Here is a 21,931-nt window from a genome sequence, read left to right on the forward strand (position 1 = left end):
GAAAAAGCCTGCTGGATCCGGGCTGTTATGTACTGAGTTGAATAGGATCCAAAAGGTAGCAGTCTGATTGGTCCTAGAACAATAGGATCCAGAATGCAGCAGTCTGATTGGTCCTAGAACAATAGGATCCAGAATGCAGCAGTCTGATTGGTCTGCAGGAGCCACCCAATCCAACTCCGGGTGGAAGTGAATCCGCAACTTGATTGGCCTACAGGAGAATCCCGGAATTAGCCAATCACATGGGGCTCATTGTGTAAATTATGTATATAAAGCAGACATTTCGGGGGAACTTCCAAACCTCACTACTCTGAGCTGAATAAAGAGCACGAAATCCACACTCGACTCAGAGTATATTTCAGGGGCCCAGCCAGCCCAACACCCTGTGGCCAGCCCGCCGGAAACCCGGAAGTGGGACCTGAGTGCAAGAACAACTTTCCCCGCCTGCGGCTTCCAGCACCGGGCCTTCAGGAGCATCGCTTGACCGTGGAGGAGCGCGGCCATTGTGATAGCTGTCCCCTCCGCGGATTTGTCCAGAGGAAGAAAAGGATGGAGTTTGACTGTCCAGGATCTTAAATCTCCCTGGTTTTCTCTCCATCCTGAGTTACCCCAGACTCAGTCGTCTTTCAGTTCGAACCTGGGGAAGGGGCGCCCTTGGGTGCTACCGGCCGGATCCAGCCTGAGCCGCAGGGCGTTGCGGATGACGATTTTCTCCAGCAGGAGGGCGCCGACGAACCAGAAGAGGCAATACTCCAGGGTGACGAGGCCCATGAAGTTGTACCGGTAGTGGCTGTAGTCCCAGGGGCAGGCGTTGAAGCACTGCAGCGCATAACCGGTGGAGAACTCCCAGAGGTAGATGCACAGGGTGTAGATGGCGCAGCGGGTCACCAGGAAGCTGCGGCCCTTGAGCAGGACGTAGAGGCGCTCGAGGGCCAGGCCGCAGGTCCCGTAGATGAAGAGGGCCCACACGCTGGTCACCCCCTGGAACTTCCAGTCCCGGTCCACCACAAAGGACCAGGCGGCCGTGAACATCACTTCCGAGAAGTAGCCGTGGATGGCATAGATGTACCAGCGCCAGAAGCGGCTTAGCGGCTCACCGGGGCTCCCCATGGCTGGAGACCTGCGTGGGATAGATGGGGAATAGGGGTGAATTTGTGAATAATTATTATTATTATTATTATTATTATTATTATTATTATTATTATTATTTTGTTATTTATACTCCGCCCATCTGGCTGGGTTTCCCCAGCCACTCTGGGCGGCTTCAAGGTAAAGGTAAAGGAACCCCTGACCATTAGGTCCAGTCGCGGACGACTCTGGAGTTGCGGCACTCATCTTGCTCTATAGGCCGAGGGAGCCGGCGTACAGCTTCCGGGTCATGTGGCCAGTGTGACTAAGCCGCTTCTGGCGAACCAGAGCAGCGCACGGAAACGCCGTTTACCTTCCTGCCGGAGCGGTACCTATTTATCTATTTGCACTTTGGAACAACTGATTGGTTCAGAATTGGGAAAGGAGTACGACAAGGCTGTATATTGTCCCCCTGCTTATTTAACTTATATGCAGAATTCATCATGCGAAAGGCTGGGCTGGATGAATCCCTAGCCGGAATTAAGATTGGCGGAAGAAATATCAACAACCTCAGATATGCAGATGACACAACCCTGATGGCAGAAAGTGAGGAGGAATTAAAGAACCTTTTACTGAGGGTGAAAGAGGAGAGCGCAAAATATGGTCTGAAGCTCAACATCAAAAAAACGAAGATCATGGCCACTGGTCCCATCACCTCCTGGCAAATAGAAGGGGAAGAAATGGAGGCAGTGAGAGATTTTACTTTCTTGGCCTCCATGATCACTGCAGATGGTGTCAGCAGCCACAAAATTAAAAGACGCCTGCTTCTAGACAGCATCTTGAAAAGTAGAGACATCACCTTGCCAACAAAGGTCCGTATAGTTAAAGCTCTGGTTTTCCCAGTAGTGATGTATGGAGGTGAGAGCTGGACCATAAAGAAGGCTGATGGATGCTTTTGAATTATGGTGCTGGAGGAGACTCTTGAGAGTCCCGTGGACTGCAAGAAGATCAGACCTATCCATTCTGAAGGAAATCAGCCCTGAGTGCTCACTGGAAGGACAGATCCTGAAGCTGAGGCTTCAAGACTTTGGCCACCTCATAAGAAGAGAAGACTCCCTGGAAAAGACCCTGATGTTGGGAAAGATGGAGGGCACAAGGAGAAGGGGATGACAGAGGACGAGATGGTGGGACAGTGTTCTCGAAGCTACAAACATGAGTTTGAGGGAGGCAGTGGAAGACAGGAGGGCCTGGCGTGCTCTGTTCCAGGGGGTCACAAAGAGTCGGACACGACTCAACGACTCAACAACTCAACAACAACAACATGATATGTAAAATGAACCATGGAAAGAGAAGGAGGGAAGTCATTGATATCTTAAAGATGTAAAAATGAGTACAGTGGGACCTTGGCTGTCAAACGTAATCCGTTCCGGGAGTTCGAAAACCAAGGCGCAGCTTCCGGTTGTCTGCAAGAGCTTCCTGCACTCAATCGGAAGTTGCGTTGGACGTTCAGCTTCCAAAAAAACGTTCACAAACCGGAACACTCACTTCCGGGTTTGTGGCATTCGGGAACCAATTTGTTCAGGAGCCAAGCCATTCGACAACCAAGTTACCACTGTACACAGTTCCATCCTTTTTTCAGATATCGTGATATATCTGTATATTGCAACGTTTAGCTGGTGATCTGGTTGAAAACCAAATATCTCCCAGCCCTAGTTAGAACCCTGTCCTTTTAGTCTCTCTCCCATCCAAACAGGAGCAAAAGGAGGTCCTTACCACTGATTCGCTGCAGCAGATTTCTGCTTTGCTCAAGTAGATGGCCGGATGGAGGCAAACTCCCTGGACCTCTTCTCAGCTCTGGAAGAGGCAGTGTCGTCCAGTGGTTGGAGCAGGGTGGAATAAATCCTGAATCTAGCTCTGGGGAGAGAGGAGTCTTTATTAGGCTGGTGTCGTGTGCCAGAGAACAAGTCCGACTCGCTGTTTTTCTGGCTGACTCACTTCCTCTTGCCAAAGCCCAATCAAGTCCTCTGATTCTACCTTTTCAGGCTGGCGTAATTAAAAGAATCACAGGAAGAACTGTTGCCTTGCAGCCTTTTAATCACTTGACGAACCACCACCCCAATAAAGAAGAAATCCAGGTCAAAGGATGTGACTTCTTCTAAGCTAGGGATGCGTCAACCTTTTGAACCCTGAAGGAGAGCCTTTCAGGCAGGGCAGAACAAAGGATGGGAGTTACGTCCTATAAGCTGCATTTCCGACACGCAAAAATCAGATCCGTGGTTTCCACCCAGGGTTGGGCTGGGTGTTCATCAGTATGCGGATGATACCTGAAATATACTCAGAGTCGCAAAGTGATTTCATGCTCTTTATTCAGCTCATAGTGGTGAGGAGGAATGAATGAAAGTCCCCTCAAAGTATCTGCTTTATATACATTATTTACACAATGGGCTGCACATGATTGGCTAATTCCGGAATTCTACTGTAAGCCAATCAGGTTGTGGATTCACTTCTATCTGGAGCATGATTGGGTGGTTCCTGCCAAACAATCATACTGCTGCATTGTTCTAGGACCAATCAGACTGCTGCATTCTGAATCCTATTGTTCTAGGACCAATCAGACTGCTGCCTTTTGGATCCTATTGTTCTAGGACCAATCAGACTGCTGCAGTTTGGATCCTATTGTTCTAGGACCAATCAGACTGCTGCAGTTTGGCTCCTATTGTTCTAGGACCAATCAGACTGCTGCAGTTTGGATCCTATTCAACTCAGTACATAACAATACCCAACTCTACCTCTCTTTTAAATCAGAACCAGTGAAGGCGGTGAAGGTCCTGTGTGAGTGTCTGGAGGCGGTTGGAGGATGGATGGCGGCTAATGGATTGAGGTTGAATCCTGACAAGACAGAAGTACTGTTTTGGGGGGACAGGAGGCAGGCAGGTGTGGAGGATGGGGTAACTGTGCCCCTGAAGGACCAGGTGCGCAGCCTGGGAGTCATTTTGGACTCACAGCTGTCCATGGAGGCACAGGTCAAATCTGTATCCAGGGCAGCTGTTTACCAGCTCCATCTGGTACGTAGGCTGAGACCCTATCTGCCTGCAGACTGTCTGGCCAGAGTGGTGCATGCTCTGGTTATCTCCTGCTTGGGCTACTGCAATGCGCTCTACGTGGGGCTACCTTTGAAGGTGACCCGGAAACTACAATTAATCCAGAATGCGGCAGCTAGACTGGTGACTGGGAGCAGCCGCCAAGACCACATAACACTGGTCTTGAAAGACCTACATTGGCTCCCAGTACGTTTCCGAGCACAATTCAAAGTGTTGGTGCTGATCTTGAAAGCCCTAAACGGCCTCAAAGGCCCAGTATACCTGAAGGAGCGTCTCCACCTCCATCGTTCTGCCCAGACACCGAGGTCCAGCTCTGAGGGCCTTTTGGCAGTTCCCTCACTGCGAGAAGCCAAGTTACAGGGAACCAGGCAGAGGGCCTTCTCGGTGGTGGCGCCCGCCCTGCGGAACACCCTCCCATCAGATGTCAAAGCGATAAACAACTACCTGACATTCAGAAGACATCTGAAGGCAGCCCTGTTCAGGGAAGTTTTTAATATGTGACATTTTAGTGTATTTTTCATCTTTGTTGGAAGCCGCCCAGAGTGGCTGGGGAAACCCAGCCAGATGGGCGGGGTACAAATAATAATAATTATTATTATTATAATTATTATTCCAAACGCTTCCCCCTCCATAGACCACTTTTCAAAGCTCCCGAGGGTCTTGGCAGACCGCTTAATCCTAGAACCATGGAATTGTAGAGTTAGAAGGGTCCCTGAGGGTCATCTAGACCAACCCGCTTCAATGCAGGAATCTCAACTGAAACATCCATGACAGATGGCTCCCCAACATCTGCTTAACGCCCCCCCCCAAGAAGGAGAGCCCACCACCTTCCACCCCACAGCCAGACAGCCCTTCCCATCAGAAAGTCATTCCTGATGTTCAGCTGGAATCTCCTTTCTTGTAACTTGAAGCCACGGGTTCGAGTCCCGCCCTCCAGAGCAGGAGAAAACAAGCTCGCTCCCTCTTCCATGCGGCAACCCCATCACATATCTGAAGCAGACTCCTCGTTCAGATACGAATCTCCTCCCGGTCTCCTCTTTCCCAGGCGAAACCTACCCAGCTCCTTCAACCGTTCCTCATCAGGCTTGATGATTTCACCACTGCCCGTCGCAGCCACCGCAAAGCGGGTTGGACTGGATGACTCTGGGAACCCCTTCCAACTCTTGCGCTCAGATCCTGCTTGTGAGAACAGGATGCTGAACTAGATGGGCCATTGGCCTGATCCAGCACCCTCTTCCCGTCTTATGAGAGGCCTGGGGGCCACATTTGGCCAAGATCCGCCCCCTCTTCTCTCTCCTCCCTGGGTGCTTCCAACGTAGGTGTGAAGTCACCCTGCCTTCTTCAATCGCAATTCACTGCCTGGCATTTTATTTCTGCTCTGTAGGTTTTTCCAGCAGCCGTTGGAGATTCCCTGGGGCAACCAGGTTGGCACCTTGCTCTGCTTTTGGATCTCTCCGATGCCAGGCTTAGTAAACAAACTGCAGCATCTCTGCCAGCGGGGAAGATTTCCTAGAGAACATCTCATTCTCCCCTGCTAATTAGACTCCGCCGGGTCTCAGAGGATTATGATTTCAGCTCTTGGAGCCACAAAAGGTGGGGTCTCCAGTTCAAGGCTATGGTTTGCGAGACGTCTCAGCCGGAGAGATGAAATTCAGGGGGGAATAATTATACAGTGGCACCTTGGTTCTCAAACGTCTTGGTGCTCGAACATTGCAAACCTGGAAGTACGTGTTCCATTTTGCGAACTTTTTTCAGAAGCCGAGCATGCTCTGTTTTGAGTGCTATGCTTCCGATTTGAGTTTTATGCTGAGGTCTGTCTGTTTTTGCTATTTATTTTGTGTTTGTGTTTTTGCAGCTCTTTTTGTTTTGTTTTTGTGACTGTGCATAGCTGTCAACGTTTCCCTTTTCTTGTGAGGAATCCTATTCGGAAAAGGGGATTTCCCTTAAAAAAAAGGGAAACGTTGACAGCTATGTGACTGTGTGGAACCCGGTTCAGCTAATGATTGATTGATTGTGTGACCACAATACATTATTGCTTTCATTTTATGGATCAATGGTCTCGTTAGATAGCAAAATCCATGTTCAATTGCTCTTTTAGGGGTTGTTTTTAAAAGCCGGGAACTGATCGATCCATTTTGCATTGCTTTCCATGGGAAAGCAGCGCGCCTTGGTTTTGGAACACTTTGGTTTTGGAACGGAATTCCGGAACGGATTAAGTTTGAGAACCAAGGTACCGCTGTATAGATATTGCTACACAGCACCCCAATCTCAGGGCAGTGAGAGACTCCACGGGTCCCAAGCAGAAGGGAATTAAGGTGGTGTATTTAAGGATATATGGCATGGAGAACAGGAATGGCTATGCCCTCACACCCCTCCAAGTGTCCCTATTTTCCAGGGACCATCCTGGATTTAAAGAAGCCGTCCCAGTTTCTGATTTGATCCCGGAATGTCCGGCTTTTCCTTAGGACGTCCCTATTTTCATCAAATAAATGTTGGAGGGTATGTTCTCTACCTCCACAAAGTTGCTGGAAACCACGGGCTGATGCCAAAGTCTCTTCCGATGTTCTTATGTTAACTTATGGAACTCCCTTCCACAGGAGGCTGTGATGGCTAGATGGCTTTTTGTTTCATGGTAAGTTTAATTGCGATTTCTTAAAAAAGAAAGACCATTAATCTAAAACCATTCACGACAGCTCATACAGCATGAGTTCGAATCCTGCGTTGTGTTCAAGTCCTGCATGAGTTCAAGTTCTGTTGTGGGTTCGAGTCCTGCACTGCGCAAACGTTCCCTGCACTGAAGGAAGTTGGGCTAGATGTGTCTCCTGCTCCCGTCCAACTCTGCGATTCTATAATAAACTTCATGGATTTAGCTCGGGGTTGGCAACGTGCAGCCCATGGGCCAAAAGCGAGCCACAGAGGCCATTTAACTGGCCCATGAGCCGCTCCAGAACCGAGCTGCCCGCTCGGTAAGTCCTGGTGCGCTGCGCTAAACCGGCGCAGTGTGGCGCGGGGACTCTCTTCCACGGCTCTGGAAATCGCCTCTGTGCATGTGCAGACATCGGAAATCACGTCTGCGCATGTCCGTGATGCGGAAATCATTTCTGCACATGCCCAGATGCCGGAAATTGCTTCTGCGCAGGTGTGACACCTATGAGTGTCCATAAATTACCATATAGCATATATTCAACACAAAAAGCAGCGACAATTTGTCGTTGACAAAGGACAGCTGGACATAGAAAGGGCCCCATTATCTTCGGGAGCTGAGGGCCGCATCAAACCTCAATCCGGCCCTGATTGCGCTTTAAATGTATGCTGTGAACATGGCTAGAATTTAACCCACTATACAGAAGAGTGGAAGAAGTATATGAATTATTTGAAGAGCAACTGTAATCAACAAATTACACTAGTACAAAAAGTTTTGTAAGGAGAAATATACGAAGTGTTACGAAGTAGAAAAAGATCGAGATATTGGTTATGAGTTTGAAATGTGATAGGGAAAATAAGAAATGCATACTAGGAGATTAGATTGGAAAATTTTCAGACAGGACTGATGGAAATCAAAACAAACTAAATAAGATGTAAAAGTATGTTTAATTACTGTTGAAAATGATGTGTTAAAAAACTAATAAAAATGTGTATATGTGTGTGTGTGTGTGTGTGTGTGTGTGTGTGTATGTATAAAGGTCCATATAGTTAAAGCTATGGTTTTCCCAGTCGTGATGTATGGAAGTGAGAGCTGGACCATAAAGAAGGCTGATCGCCGAAGAATGGATGCTTTTGAATTATGGTGCTGGAGGAGACTCTTGAGAGTCCCATGGACTGCAAGAAGATCCAACCTCTCCATTCTGAAGGAAATCAGCCCTGAGTGCTCACTGGAAGGACAGATCCTGAAGCTGAGGCTCCAAGACTTTGGCCACCTCCTGAGAAGAGAAGACTCCCTGGAAAAGACCCTGATGTTGGGAAAGATGGAGGGCCCAAGGAGAAGTGGACAACAGAGGACGAGATGGTGGGACAGTGTTCTCGAAGCTACCAGCATGAGTTTGACCAAACTGGGGGAGGCAGTGGAAGACAGGAGTGCCTGGCGTGCTCTGGTCCAGGGGGTCACGAAGAGTCGGACACCACTAAACGACTAAACAACAACAACACATATATATATAAATTAACCCTCTGGTCCTGGCACCTGTTCCTAATTCTGCAGGTTGCATCCTAAGTCCTCTCTCAGCCCCTTCGGAAAATCAGTAGGGGGCAAAGAGAGACAGGGAAGTAGGGGGGAGAGTGGGAATGGACACAGAGGTGGGAACTGCCCTCGGGTGGAACCCAAATATCATGTGACTCTTTACCCAAGCTGCCAGTCAAGGGTGCCTCGCACGTGCTGCCCAGTCCTCCCCCAGAAAATGTTGCCAGCTGCAATTCAGTAGACAAGGCTCATTTTCCTTCCACGTTTTGACATAGCCATACCGATGTGGCAATTCTCGTTGCGTTTGCGCAGGCAGCCAAAGATGCTGACTCACTGCATCCCAGGGTTGGGTGTGTGGGGTGTGACCAGGGTTGACTGGCGCACGTTGCCATACTGGACTACCCTACAGGGCTGTTGTACTGCGAGTGCGGCTTTCTCCTGATTGAAGTGCAGAGTGTTTGAGGACATTTGCAGGGAAACCAAAATGTTTGTTTACAAAGCTATTGTACTACCAACCTTACTGTATGCCTGTGAAATATGGACCACTTATAAACGCTATCTCCAATTCCTCAAAAGATTCCATAAACAGCGTCTCTGAAAATTTTTACACATCACTTGGGAAGACAGGCGAACTAATACCAGTGTACTGGAAGAAGCAAGGATCACCAGTGTCGAAGCAATGATTCTTCAACATCAACTTTGTTGGACTGGTCATGGTGTGCAGACGCCTGATGATCGTCTTCCAAAGCAACTACTCTATTCCCAACTTAAAAATGGAAAGCGTAATGCTGGTGGTCAACAAAAGAGGTTTAAAGAGTGTCTCAATGCAAATCTAAAAAGATGTAGTATAAACACTGACAACCGGGAAACACTGGCCTGTGAGCGCTCCAGTTGGAGAACAGCCTTGACCAAAGGTGTCATGGGCTTTGAAGACACTCGAACTCAGGACGTAATGGAGAAACATGCTGCTTCTTCTTTGGTGATCCCTCGTAGCCGAGTAAGATTGTCTTCCATAAAAATAGTTTTAACAATGAGTCCATAGGTGACAGTGGAGGCCAATTCTGGATCCACACGTCTTTCCACAGTGGGGACATTGGTTTCCGGGTGGGAATTGATCACGGTGTGGATTTGCCAAGCGTGCCTTCCTCTTAATAATAATAATAATAATAATAATAATAATAATAATAATAATTTATTATTTGTACCCCGCCCATCTGGCTGGGTTTTCCCCACCACTATGGGCGGCTTCCAACAAAGATTAAAAACACATTAAAATGTCACACATTAAAAACTTCCCTGAACAGGGCTGCTTTCAGATGTCTTATAAATGTCAGGTAGTTGTTTATCTCTTTGACATCTGATGGGAGGGCATTCCGCAGGGCGGGGGCCGCCACCGTTTCTCCCTTGCGTCCTGAGTTTGAGTGCCTTCAAAGCCCATGACACCTTTGGTCAAGGCTGTTCTCCAACTGGAGCGCTCGCAGGCCAGTGTTTCCCAGTTGTCAGTGTTTATACTACATTTGCCTTGAGACAGTCTTTAAACCTCTTTTGTTGACCACCAGCATTACGCTTTCCAATTTTAAAGAAATGTGCTAAGAGGAAGGCACGCTTGGCAAATTCACACCGTGATCAACTCCCGCCCGGAAACCAATGTCCTCACTGTGGAAGGACGTGTGGATCCAGAATTGGCCTCCACAGTCACTTACGGACTCAATGTTAAAACCGTGTTCGTGGAAGACAATCTTACTTGGCCACGAGGGATTTCCAAAAAAAGGAGGAGGAGGAGGAGGAGGAGGAGGAGGAGAAAGCTTAGTGAATATCTCTTTCTCAAGGATGCATGTGAACCTTCAGGGCTGGCTTCACCTGACCTAGCAGCTGCCCTCAGGAGTAGGAACTCAGAATCCCAGAACTGGAAGGCACCCCGAGGTCATCTATCCCAACCCCCTTTTGCCCAACCTGGGGCTCAAACCCACAGCCCTGAGTTTAAGAGACTAATGCTCTGTCGACTGAGCTATCCCTTTTTTAGTGGGGGCTGTTGCGCCATCATGAGGGTTTAGGTCAGATTCAGCTGCCCGTCTGATCATCCGGGATAAAGGTAAAGGGACCCCTGACCATTAGGTCCAGTTGCGGACGACTCTAGGGTTGCGGCGCTCATCTCGCTTTATTGGCCGGCGTACAGCTTCCGGGTCATGTGGCCAGCATGACTAAGCCGCTTCTGGTGAACCAGAGCAGCGCACGGAAACGCCGTTTACCTTCCCGCCGGAGGGGTACCTATTTATCTACTTGCACTTTGACGTGCTTTCGAACTGCTAGGTTGGCAGGAGCTGGGACCGAGCAACGGGAGCTCACTCCGTCGTGGGGATTCGAGCCGCCGACCTTCTAATCAGCAAGTCCTAGGCTCTGTGGTTTAACCCACAGCGCCACCCGCGTCCCTGATCATCCGGGATAGGGATGGGCAAATTACTTGGGGGGTATTGTTCTTAATTATTATTAATAATAATAATAATAATAATAATAATAATAATATATTTATCAGTTGCTTTATTCATGAAAATAACGGGGAGTGGGGTAAAAGGAACGCAGTCTGTTTTCTCCTTCGTTTTCTCCCTGGCAAACAGGCAGGTGGTAGCGAATGATAAGGAACCGAAGTCGCAGAAGTCATTGGCGATAAGGGCAGGTTCAGTGACCTAGTGAAGCCCACAGAGGATTCTGTAACAGGCAGCCCACGTGATCAATGTACAAATCAACAACTATCTGACTTTTAGAAGACATCTGAAGGCAGCCCTGTTTAGGGAAGTTGTTAATGTTGGATGTTTTCTTGTGGTTTTAATATTCTGTTGGGAGCCGCCCAGAGTGGCTGGGGAAACCTAGCCAGATGGGCAGGGTAGAAATAATACAATTGTCATTGCCATTGTTATTCTTAGGATGGAGTGACTCCCTTATGAGGAAATACAGTCACACCTCATGTTATGTCTGCTTCATGTTACGTTCTTTCAGGTTACGTCCCGCGGCGACCCAGAAGTACTGGAAAGGGTTACTTCCGGGTTTCGCCTGTTGCGCATGCGCAGAAGCGCAAAACGATGTCACGCGCAAGCGCGGAAGCGGCGAATCGCAATCCGCGTGTGCGCAGATGCGCCGCTGCGGGTTGCGTTCTTTTCATGTTGCGAACAGGCCTCCAGAACGGATCCAGAGGTACCACTGTAGTTTGCAGAGTTTGGGACTTTATAGATTCATAGTGAAAAAGCGGTGGGCATTCAACGACGCTGAGTGTTGGAAGTTTCATAGACTTTGTAGAGTCAGAAAGGGACCCCTGGGCATCATCTAGTCCAACCCCGCTGCGATTCAGGAATACGCAGCTGTCCCATACGGGATCGAACCTGCAACCTTGGCGTTCTCAGCACCATGCTCTAACCAACCGGACTACCCACTGCCCTATCAGGACAGAGAAAAGGAAGCTTTTTTTCACGCAGCACAGGGTTAGACTATGGAACTCCCTCCCACAAGAGACATGGATGGCCGCCAACTTGGGACGGTTTTAAAACAGGATTGGAGAAATTTGTGGAGGAGGAGAGGGCTGCCGGTGGCTACCGGCCAGGACTTCTCTGTTCTGCCTCCACAGTCGGAGGCAGCAGTGGTTCTGAATCCCAGCTGCTGGAAAACGTGGGAGGGGAGAGTTGGTCTTGTGTTCGAATCCTGCTTGTCGGTTTCCCATTGAAGCATCTAGGGGGCCACTGTGAGAACAGGAGGCTGGACTAGATGGGCCCCCTCTGGCCTGATCTTTACCTTCTCAAGGAAACAGTGTGGTTCAGTGGTTAGAGCGCTAGACTAGAAACTTGGAGACCAGGGTTCTAATAATAAGAAGAATATAATAAATTTTATTTATACCCTGCCCTCCCCAGCCAAGACCAGGCTCAGGGTGGCTAACACCAGGTATAAAAACAATTGATTGAAATACAACTTAAAAAACAATATTAAAATACAACATGAAAATGCAGCCTCCTTTCAGTAGAAACTCCAATCAAAAACTTTTTGGGGATGAAAACGTCAAATCTTCACCAAGGCCAAATATCCAGACTGGTCCTAAGTGGGCAGAAAAAAGCCAGGGAAGTCCCCAAATAGGAGTTCCATCACAGAAGGAAAAAGGAAAGAGGGGAAGGGGATCAAGTGGATCCCAAGCCAAAGGCCAGGCAGAACAGCTCTGCCTTCCAGGCCCTGTGGAAAGAAATCGGATCCCGCAGGGCCCTGGTCTCATGAGACAGAGTGTTCCACCAGGCCGGAGCCATCACTGAGAAGGCCCTGCCTCTGGTTGAGGCTAATCTGACTTCCTTAGGGCCCGGGACCTCTAGGGTGTTGCTAAATGACCACAAAACTCCTGGGGATGACCTTGAGGGCCAAAAGCCACTGCCTCTCCGCCTAACCTACCTCGCAGGACTGTTGTAGGTGTTAAATAAGAGCGAAAGAAGAACCATTTATGCCAGCTTGAGCTCCTTGGAGATAAAGGACCGATAGAAATTCAGCGAGTCGGTCAAGGTGTCTTGCCCGCAGGCTCACCAAAACCGGGAGCCAGCACCATAAAAATGTGTGTGTCGGGCGGTGGGAAAAATAAAGTGTGCAATTTATTTTTAGTGGGGGGGAAACCAGTTCGGAAAGATCTTAAGCGCCTCCTCCGCGCCTCTGGATTCTCTACCTAAGGCCACTTTACATTTTTCTTTTAAAAAGAAAACAAAGTCAATTTGTCATGTGCTTTTGCGCAAAGTTTAGTTTGACTGCTCTCTTAACTTTGAAAGGAGGTTGCTTCACCCCTTGGGCCCTGGCTCAGTGTTGCAAACCGGCTGGGTCTGTTCCGACAGGTAGGAGGAAAACTATTTAGTTCGGCGGCTGCTATCCTTTCCTTGAACTCTTTTGCGCAGGGGAGATTGCAGCCTTTGGAAACGGAATCTGGAAATATTCAAATATTCTATCCATTCGGTGCTTTTGAATCATTCCTCTGTTTCAAAAATCATTGTGGGTTTGGGTCCTGTACCCTGGGAAGGGCTAGAGACTAGCAGACGGAGTTGTCTAACTGGACAGACAAGTTTCTTTGCAAGACACTGACCTAAGTTGGCCACTTCAATGTCTTCATCAGCATCCCGTTCTTGCAAAAGCTGCAAGAATGATGTGTGGGCCTTCCTTCCACCCCCTCACCTATCTGCTAGGCAGGAGAACAACAGCCAGAGTGTTGTCTGTGTGCTGAGCGGGAAAGAGGCTGGAAGCTGGAGACACAGAGTACCTGCTTGCTCTGTGCTGGATCTGAATGGAGAAGCAAGATCTTCTGGGATCCGACACTGTGAGCCTCTCCATAATATGTGCAGGTTATATATATATATATATACAGTGGATGCTCAGGTTGCGAACGTGATCTATGTGGAATGTGTGTTTGCAACCTGGAGCGTTCGCAATCCGCAGCGGCGCATCTGCGCACGCGCAGGTTGCGATTCGGTGCTTCTGCGCATGTGCAAAGCGCGATTTAGCACTTCTGCGCATGCGTGACCACCGAAACCCGGAAGTAACCCATTCCGGTACTTCCGGGTTTCGGCGGGTCCGTAACCCAAAAAAAAACGCAACCTGAAGCATTTGTACCCCGAGGTATGACTGTACAGTGGTTCCTGGTTCTCAAAAGCCTTGGGACTCAAACAACTTGGAACCCAAACACTGCAAACCTGGAAGTAAGTGTTCTGGTTTGCGAACTTTTTTTGGAAGCCGAACGTGCTCCGTTTTGAGTGTTACGCTTCCGATTTGAGTGTTACACTGTTTTTGCTACTTATTTTACATTTTTGTTTATGCGGCTCTTTTTTGCTTTGTTTTTGTGACTGTGTGGAACCCGGTTCAGCTACCAATTGATTGATTGTGCGACTGCAGTTCATCGTTTATTGCTTTCATTTTGTGTTTCAGTGGTCTCGTTAGATAGCAAAATTCATGTTAAATTGCTGCTTTAGGGGTTGTTTTTAAAAGTCTGGAACGGATTGATCTGTTTTGCATTGCTTTCTAGAGGAAAGCGTGCCTTGGTTTTGGAACGGACTTCCGGAACACATTAAGTTTGAGAACCAAGGTACCACTGTACAGTGGATGCTCAGTTTGCGAACGTGATCCATGCAGGAAGCACATTCACAATCCGCAGAGGCACATCTGCGCATGCGCGAGTTGCGATTCAGTGCTTCTGCGCATGTGCAAAGTGCGATTTAGCACTTCTGCACATGCACGACCCCTGAAACCTGGAAGTAACCCGTTCCGGTACTTCTGGGTTTTGGCGGGTGTGTAACCCCAAAAAACACAACCTGAAGCGTCTGTAACCCGAGGTATGACTGTATGTGCAAATGAAATCATACATCGCAAAGACAACACAGTCTCCGTTGACCTTCATTCCATGGATAAATGCCCGGAAACCGTGGAGTTAGAAAAGTGATGGTTTAATTGCCCAAGAAAGTACAGGGCAACAGCCATTTCTGTGTGTGAATACACAGCCCACCTGAAACCTACCTTAGAAGCCAGGGAGAGGGGGACTGGTAGGATGAAAGGCAGGGAGGCTAACAGTAGATGGCGCTAGAAGCAATGGCAATATAGACACTCCACTACTGGTTGTAAGTAAGCAGGTAGAGACTGGCGGAGGGCTGCGGCTGCCCATTCGTCCTCACAGATAGGACTCCACTGCTTAGAAGTCAGACAGCTGAGCGGATTGACTGCCTCTGTCTCTGCTCCCCCCCCCCAAAAAAAACCCATTCCTCAGGCCAAATCCTAGACAGGCCCTCTCACAATGGGAGGCCAGGTGACTGGAAGAAGCACTCTGCCCACAGGTCATTCCCAGGCACTGGGATTCAGAGGCACATTCACACAAGCATCTGCACCCTCCTTCCAGACCAGTGCAGGATTTATGTTTAAGCTAAACAAGCTATAGCTTAGGGCCAACACTCTCTTGGGGGCCCCAAAAAATGTAAAGGGAAAAAACTGGATGTACATTTCCAAAATATAAGATAAAAAACAAATAAAATAGAACCTACATCCAGGAACCGTGTTTTGTGTTGCATAGGCTCCTATGATGCAAGTCATGGGCCCCGCCTGCTAGCCTGCTCCCTCAAATATCACGGCTTTGCTCCTTTCTATATATAGGATACCTGCATTCTGCATGGACTGGTTGCACGGCAAATGGTTTTAGATACCTATTAAGGTAAAGGGACCCCTGACCATTAGGTCCAGTCACGGACAACTCTGGGGTTGCGGCGCTCATCTCGCTTTACTGGCCGAGGGAGCCGGCATACAGCTTCCGGGTCATGTGGCCAGCATGACTAAGACGCTTCTGGCGAACCAGAGCAGCGCACGGAAACGGCCTTTACCTTCCCGCCGGAGCAGTACCTATTTATCTACTTGCACTTTGACGTGCTTTCGAACTGCTAGGTTGGCAGGAGCAGGGACCGAGCAACGGGAGCTCACCCCGTCGCGGGGATTCGAACCACCGACCTTCTGATTGGCAAGCCCTAGGCTCTGTGGTTTAACCCACAGCGCCACCCGCGTCAGATACCTATTAGGTCCATCAATTACCATATAGCATCTATTCAACACAAAAAAACAGCGACAATTTGTTGTTGAAGAAGGACAGCTGGACATATCAAGGGCCCCATTACCTTCAGTAGCTTAAACCTAAATCCAGCAAGAGACATTATTAGAGGTCAAGGATGCCCTGTCCAGCCAGGCAAAATTCCAGGGGTTGGTCTGAAGAGCGTTTTCGGGTGCTGATCGAGTGGCCGTAGATCCACATGGCTAATTGATCGGTAGAGGCTCATCTCTGACAGTGAATCATAGAATCGCAGAATTCTAGAGTGGGAAGGGACCCCGAGGGTCATCTAGTCCAACCCCCTGAAATGCGAGGATCTCAACTAAAGCATCCATGACAGATGGACATTCAGCTTCTGCTAAGAAACCCCCAAGGAAAGAGAGCCCACCATCTCCCAAGGGAGACTCTGTCAAACAGCTCTTGCTGTCAGAAAGTTCTTCCTGATGTTGAGTCGGAATCTCCTTCCCTGTAACTTGAAGCCACGGGTTCGATTCCTACCCTCCGGAGCAGGAGAAAACAAGCTTTGCTCCACCTTCCGTGTGACGGCCCTTAAAGTATTTGAAGATGGCTATCATCTTCCCTCTCTGATTCCCCGGGATAAACATACCCAGCTCCCCCAACTGTTCCTTATAAGGCTTGGTTTCCAGACCCTTGATCAGGGGTAGGCAACCTAAGGCCCGTGGGCCGGATGCGGCCCAATCATCTTCTCAATCCAGCCCACGGATTCGACTCATTTACATGAGTAGAATGTGTCCTTTTATTTAAAATGCATCTCTGGGTTATTTGTGGGGCACAAGAATTTGTTCATTTTTTCCTTCAAAATATAGTCCGGCCCCCCACAAGGCCTGAGGGGCGGTGGACCGGCCCACGGCTGAAAAAGGTTGCTGACCCCTGCCCTTGATCATCTTGGTTGCCTTCCTCTGCACACATTCCAATTTGTCAATTTCCTTTTTAAACCGGGGAGCCCAGAACCGGACAGAGGACTCCCAAGTGTGGTCTGACCAAGTTAGAAGAGAGTAGGACTACGACTTCCCTATACTTCTTCTCCTGTGAACCGCCCAGAGATATCCGGGTATAGGGCGGTACAGTGGTACCTCGGGTTACACAGACGCTTCAGGTTACAGACTCCGCTAACCCAGAAATAGTACCTCAGGTTAAGAACTTTGCTTCAGGATGAGAACAGAAATCGCGCGGCGGCAACAGCGGGAAGCCTCATTAGCTAAAGTGGTGCTTCAGGTTAAGAACAGTTTCAGGGTAAGAACATACCTCCAGAATGAATTCAGTTCTTAACCCGAGGTACCACTGTATATAAATTCAATTAATAACAATAACAACAGCAACAGCAATAATAATAATAATACTTCTCAAACAGGCTAGAATAAAAAGGTAAAGGTAAAGGGACCCCTGACCATTAGGTCCAGTTGTGGGGTTGCGGCACTCATCTCGCTTTATTGGCCGAAGTAGCTGGCGTACAGCTTCTGGGTCATATGGCCAGCATGACTAAGCTGCTTCTGGCGAACCAGAGCAGGGCATGGAAACACCGTTTACCTTCCCGCCGGAGTGGTACCTATTTATCTACTTGCACTTCGTGCTTTTGAACTGCTAGGTTGGCAGGAGCAGGGACCGAGCAACGGGAGCTCACCCCGTCGCGGGGATTCGAACCGCCAACCTTCCAACCGGCAAGTCCTAGGCTCCTGTGGTTTAACCCACAGCGTCACTCACATCCCCCCAGCCTAGAATAGCATTGGCCTTTTTTGCTGCTGCATTACACTGTTGACTCCTGTTCAACTTGTGGTCCACAAAGACCCCCGGATCCTTTTCGCACGTGCTACTGGCAAGCCAGATATTCTCCCATCTCATATTTGTGCACCTGGTTCTTCCGGCCTGAGTGCAGAAACTTGAAATTCAAGGCGCTTCTCACAGGCAAAGACAAATCGACCGACGGCTGCCATTCCAGCTGTTTCCACTCACCTGTCCTGGGATAGTTCTACCCCAAAACACAGACATCTTCCCAGCTCACCCAAGCAAAGTTGTGCTTGATACAACTTACCTGGTGCCCGCAGTGGGTTTTGGCATTCACTGTGGGGTCGGAGTGTGTGTGTTTTTGCAGGAACTCTGCCAGGAAGTGTCCGGCCCAGGAGACACAACGACGAGAGCCGGGAGGCTTGCCTTTGAGCAGTGCTCCTTTTTCCTGCTTGGACGCAAGACTTGATTGTCAAGTGTGTGGGCCGATCCACTCGTCCCGGAGAAAGGAGATGTTTGTCAACTTAGTTCAGGTGAAGAGAGAGCAGTTTGGGGCTTGCAACAGAGGAGGAGCCTGCAAGGAGACGTCACAGCCTCCTTGCTCAACAGGACCATGGAGCGGCCGAGGACATTTGCCAAGGAGGGTGGAGCAGCGACTGACAAGGACCGAGGACAGCACAGGTCTCGGATCTGCACCTTTCAACCTGGGATTCCCAGGTGGGAAAGGCTAGCTTACCTTTCTCGCTCTGACCTAGCCACAGTGATCCATGCGATGGTCACCTCCAGACTTGATTACTGTAACTCACTCTACGTGGGGCCTAGGACTTGCCGATCGGAAGGTCGGCAGTTCGAATCCCCGTGACGGGGTGAGCTCCCGTTGCTCGGTCCCAGCTCCTGCCAACCGAGCAGCTCAAAAGCACGTCAAAGTGCAAGTAGATAAATAGGTACCACTCCGGTGGGAAGGTAAACGGCGTTTCCGTGCACTGCTCTGGTTCGCTAGAAGCGGCTTAGTCACGCTGGCCACATGACCTGGAAGCTAGTAAAAGGTAAAGGGACCCCTGACCATTAGGTCCAGTCGCGGACGACTCTGGGGTTGCGGCGTTCATCTCGCTTTCTTGGCCGAGGGAGCTGGCGTACAGCTTCCGGGTCATGTGGCCAGCATGACTAAGCTGCTTCTGGCGAACCAGAGCAGCGCACGGAAACGCCATTTACCTTCCCACCGGAGTGGTACCTATTTATCTACTTGCATGTTGACGTGCTTTCGAACTGCTAGGTTGGCAGGAGCAGGGACCAAGCAATGGGAGCTCACCCCGTCATGGGGATTCGAACCGCCGACCTTCTGATCCGCAAGTCCTAGGCTCTGTGGTTTAACCCACAACGCCACCTGCGTCCCACGACCCGGAAGCCATCTGCGGACAAATGCCGGCTCCCTCGGCCAGTAAAGCGAGATGAGCGCCGCAACCCCAGAGTCGGCCACGACTGGACCTAATGGTCAGGGGTCCCTTTACCTTTACCTTTAATGAAAGAAGGCAAGCAAGACCACTTCAGTGGCTCAGTGCTTGAGAGACCAGCTCCATTCAAAGCATCCTCTCTCTGAACTGTTTCCATTCCCGCTGGTTGCTACTTTGTAAGTTTGCAAATAGATACCCAGGATTCCTGGTTTTCCTCTTCCCTCCCCATCCCAGTTTCCTTTCGGACTGCATTTTTCAGAATGTGAGCCTGTGTTCTTTTGATTGCCTGCATGAAAGTCACGTTGCAAACCTTCTTGGCTGAAGAGCACGGAAGAAACGCCTTGAATCAGCCTTCGTCAAACTGTTGCCCTCCAGATGTTCGGAGCTGGGCTGATGGGAGTCTTAATCAAAAACATCTGGAGAGCATCAGGTTAGCAAAGGCTGCCTTAACTAGACAAATAATTTAATAACCAAATAATAAATGGAAATAAATCATTGGAAGCGGGTTATTGGATTTGCTTTGCTTTTGCTTTACTATGCATTTTGTGTTTCCAATTTGTACTTTTACGTTGTGAACTGTCCTTTGATCCTCGGATGAAGGGCAGAATAAAAATTTAATAAATCAATCAATAATAATCCTTTCTCATTCAGAAATGTGCTCCAAAGCTCGCATCCCACCACTAAGAAATGTTTGCTCTTTCGCTCCTGCTCCAAATAAAGTTTTTGGCTCAAAGCTCCAGTTCAATTAAATGAACACGCAATATGTTATTTAAGCATCAATGCCAGAACAGCATTTATCCACCCACACGGCTCCAGAAAACAGACCAGAACTTTTGCCCCCATTTTACAGAGGAGGAAAACCGAGGCAGGAAGCAACTAAACAGTTTGCTCCAGCTGCAGCCCAAAATATCTGGAGGGGAGAAGATTAGCAAAGAGGGCGGATTCGGAATTAAATTTGTTCTTATAAAACATGCAAGATGCTGTTTTAATCAATTGGGATCACAGAGATCTTATGTTGAGGAATTGTTTGTGAATGTGCGAGTGCGCACACGAAATTCACCTCAGAAAGGAGATTGCAGAGTTGGAAAGGGGTCTGGAAAGGGCGACTAAAATGATCGAGGGGTGGAGCGAATCGCTTATGAAGAAAGAGCGCAGCGTTTGGGACTTAAGACCAGCAAGAGGCGACAGGTTAGGAATTTTAAAAATTATGCACGGCATTGAGAAAGCGGGTAGGGAAAAGTTCTACTCCCTCTCTCAAAGAATAATTGAATTGCAGGGTGAGAAGGGGTTCCACGGGTCATCTAGCCCAACCCCGGGTTGAGAGGAGCTTCCTGGTGGGATTTGAACCCTGCTCTCTCCCAGGTCTCAGTCTAACAGCTGCACCACACTGTCTCCATTGATTCCTATGGGTCTACTCAGAGTAAGATGAGGTCGGCCGCCCCCGCGTTAAGCCTCCCAGGTCTTACGCCAGCTCTCTAACCGCCACACCACACTGCCTTCCCTTTGCACGCTCCAGAGCTGCCTTTTTGCTCCTTGCTTCCTACAGAAAACTCACCCTTGCCCCTCGCTTTCGGAGGGAGCCGCTGCTGCCATCTGTACCCGGCGTGCAAAGAGGGCGGATTTGCATTAAATTTCTTCTTTTTTTGCACGCTCCTATCCCGCTTCCCTGCCTTGCACGCTTCCCGTGAGAAAAAAACCACACACCCCTTCCTTCCTGCGGGAAATACCCTTTCTCCCCGGCTGCAGCTCTCATCTCTTGCCCGCTACACGCAACTTCGCATTCACACGAGCGCAAGCATACACGTGTCTGCCGCCCATTTGCCCCCCCCCCCCGCGCGCACGTCCCGCAGATGCTGTTGCTGCTGCTGCTCACCCGAGCCCAGGTGTGTCAGGCTGCGCTCCGGGGATCCGGCTCCGCAACCCCTCGGTCTCCCAGCTGTTCGCGAAGCGAAGCTCACCTGCCGCGCTGCGGGCCCTTTAAGGGGCGGCCCGCGCCCCTCTCGTGACGTCATGGCGCGCCTGCGTCGCCGTACCTGGCCCGGCGCCACCTTGGGAGTGGCAGGTGAGGGCGCTGGGGGGTGTGGCGGCTCCGCGCCAATGGGGAGCTTTCGCCCAAAGGGATCTCTAAAGGTCATCCAGCCTGACCCCGCTGCAATGCAGGCATCTCCTGTATTATTATTATTATTATTATTATTATTATTATTATTATTATTATTATTATTAACTTTATTTAGAATTCAACAAGAACAAAAACACAGTAACTGCTACATCACTTCATTCCAATTAACCACTTTTAACAATATATAAATAGTAATAGAAAAATTACACAGCATCATCTTTAAGTTACTGAAGTTTCCATTATACACTTTTTATCTCTTTCTCAAAGAGAGGAAGACCAAGAAAGGAGGCACAAAAAAGGAAAAAGAAGAGGAAGAATAAGAGAGAAAGAAAAAAAAGGAAAACAAAACAAAACAAAAAAACCACATTTGGCTTCCGATTAGACTCACTGTGTTATTATTTCCACTATTTTTTCACACACAGTTCCAAATTATTGTATTGCTTTCTTTATTTTCGTCAGATATCAAAAGACATTATATTTGTTTTTTTACAAGGATCATTCTATTTCTGCCAGGAGATTTTTGTTATTGTAATGTTTTCCCAGATACGCTTTAAAGATTTTCCATTCTTTCTGTACTTTCTGTTTTGGGTAACCTCTAATTCTCCCTGTCATCATGGCCATCTGTAGATATTCTATCATTTGGACCTGCCACTCATTTATCATAGGTGTTTTGTCGCTTTTCCAGTTTCTTGC

The 21,931-nt window shown here is 48.9% G+C and overlaps 2 protein-coding genes across 4 annotated transcripts in view; both read right to left on the reverse strand.

The window, feature by feature from the left end:
• LOC310769087 (transmembrane protein 229b-like) overlaps positions 1–18,393 on the reverse strand; it is a 32,311-nt gene extending 13,918 nt beyond the window's left edge. Inside the window, exon 1 of the mRNA XM_083628184.1 lies at positions 17,976–18,393. The gene's annotated coding sequence lies outside the window, so the exon portion shown is untranslated. The remainder of the gene's footprint in view (positions 1–17,975) is intronic.
• Positions 332–21,108, reverse strand: LOC310769081 (transmembrane protein 229B-like). Of its 3 annotated transcripts, none has more exons than XM_083628168.1 (3): positions 20,993–21,108; positions 2,839–2,979; positions 332–1,117 (listed from the first exon to the last, which is right to left on the reverse strand). In XM_083628168.1, exon 3 carries the CDS (start codon positions 1,105–1,107, stop codon positions 613–615), a length of 495 nt encoding a protein of 164 aa, XP_083484294.1. In that variant the 5' UTR covers positions 1,108–1,117; positions 2,839–2,979; positions 20,993–21,108; the 3' UTR covers positions 332–612. The 3 variants fall into 3 exon arrangements, with proteins under 3 accessions (XP_083484294.1, XP_083484295.1, XP_083484296.1); XM_083628169.1 differs by lacking the exon at positions 20,993–21,108 and adding an exon at positions 18,405–18,425; XM_083628170.1 differs by lacking the exon at positions 2,839–2,979 and having other exon boundaries at positions 20,993–21,091.
• Between the last annotated feature and the right edge of the window lie 823 nt (positions 21,109–21,931).

This window comes from Podarcis filfolensis (assembly GCF_964270895.1).
Source record: "Podarcis filfolensis genome assembly, chromosome: 8".
Taxonomy (NCBI): Eukaryota; Metazoa; Chordata; class Lepidosauria; order Squamata; family Lacertidae; genus Podarcis; species Podarcis filfolensis.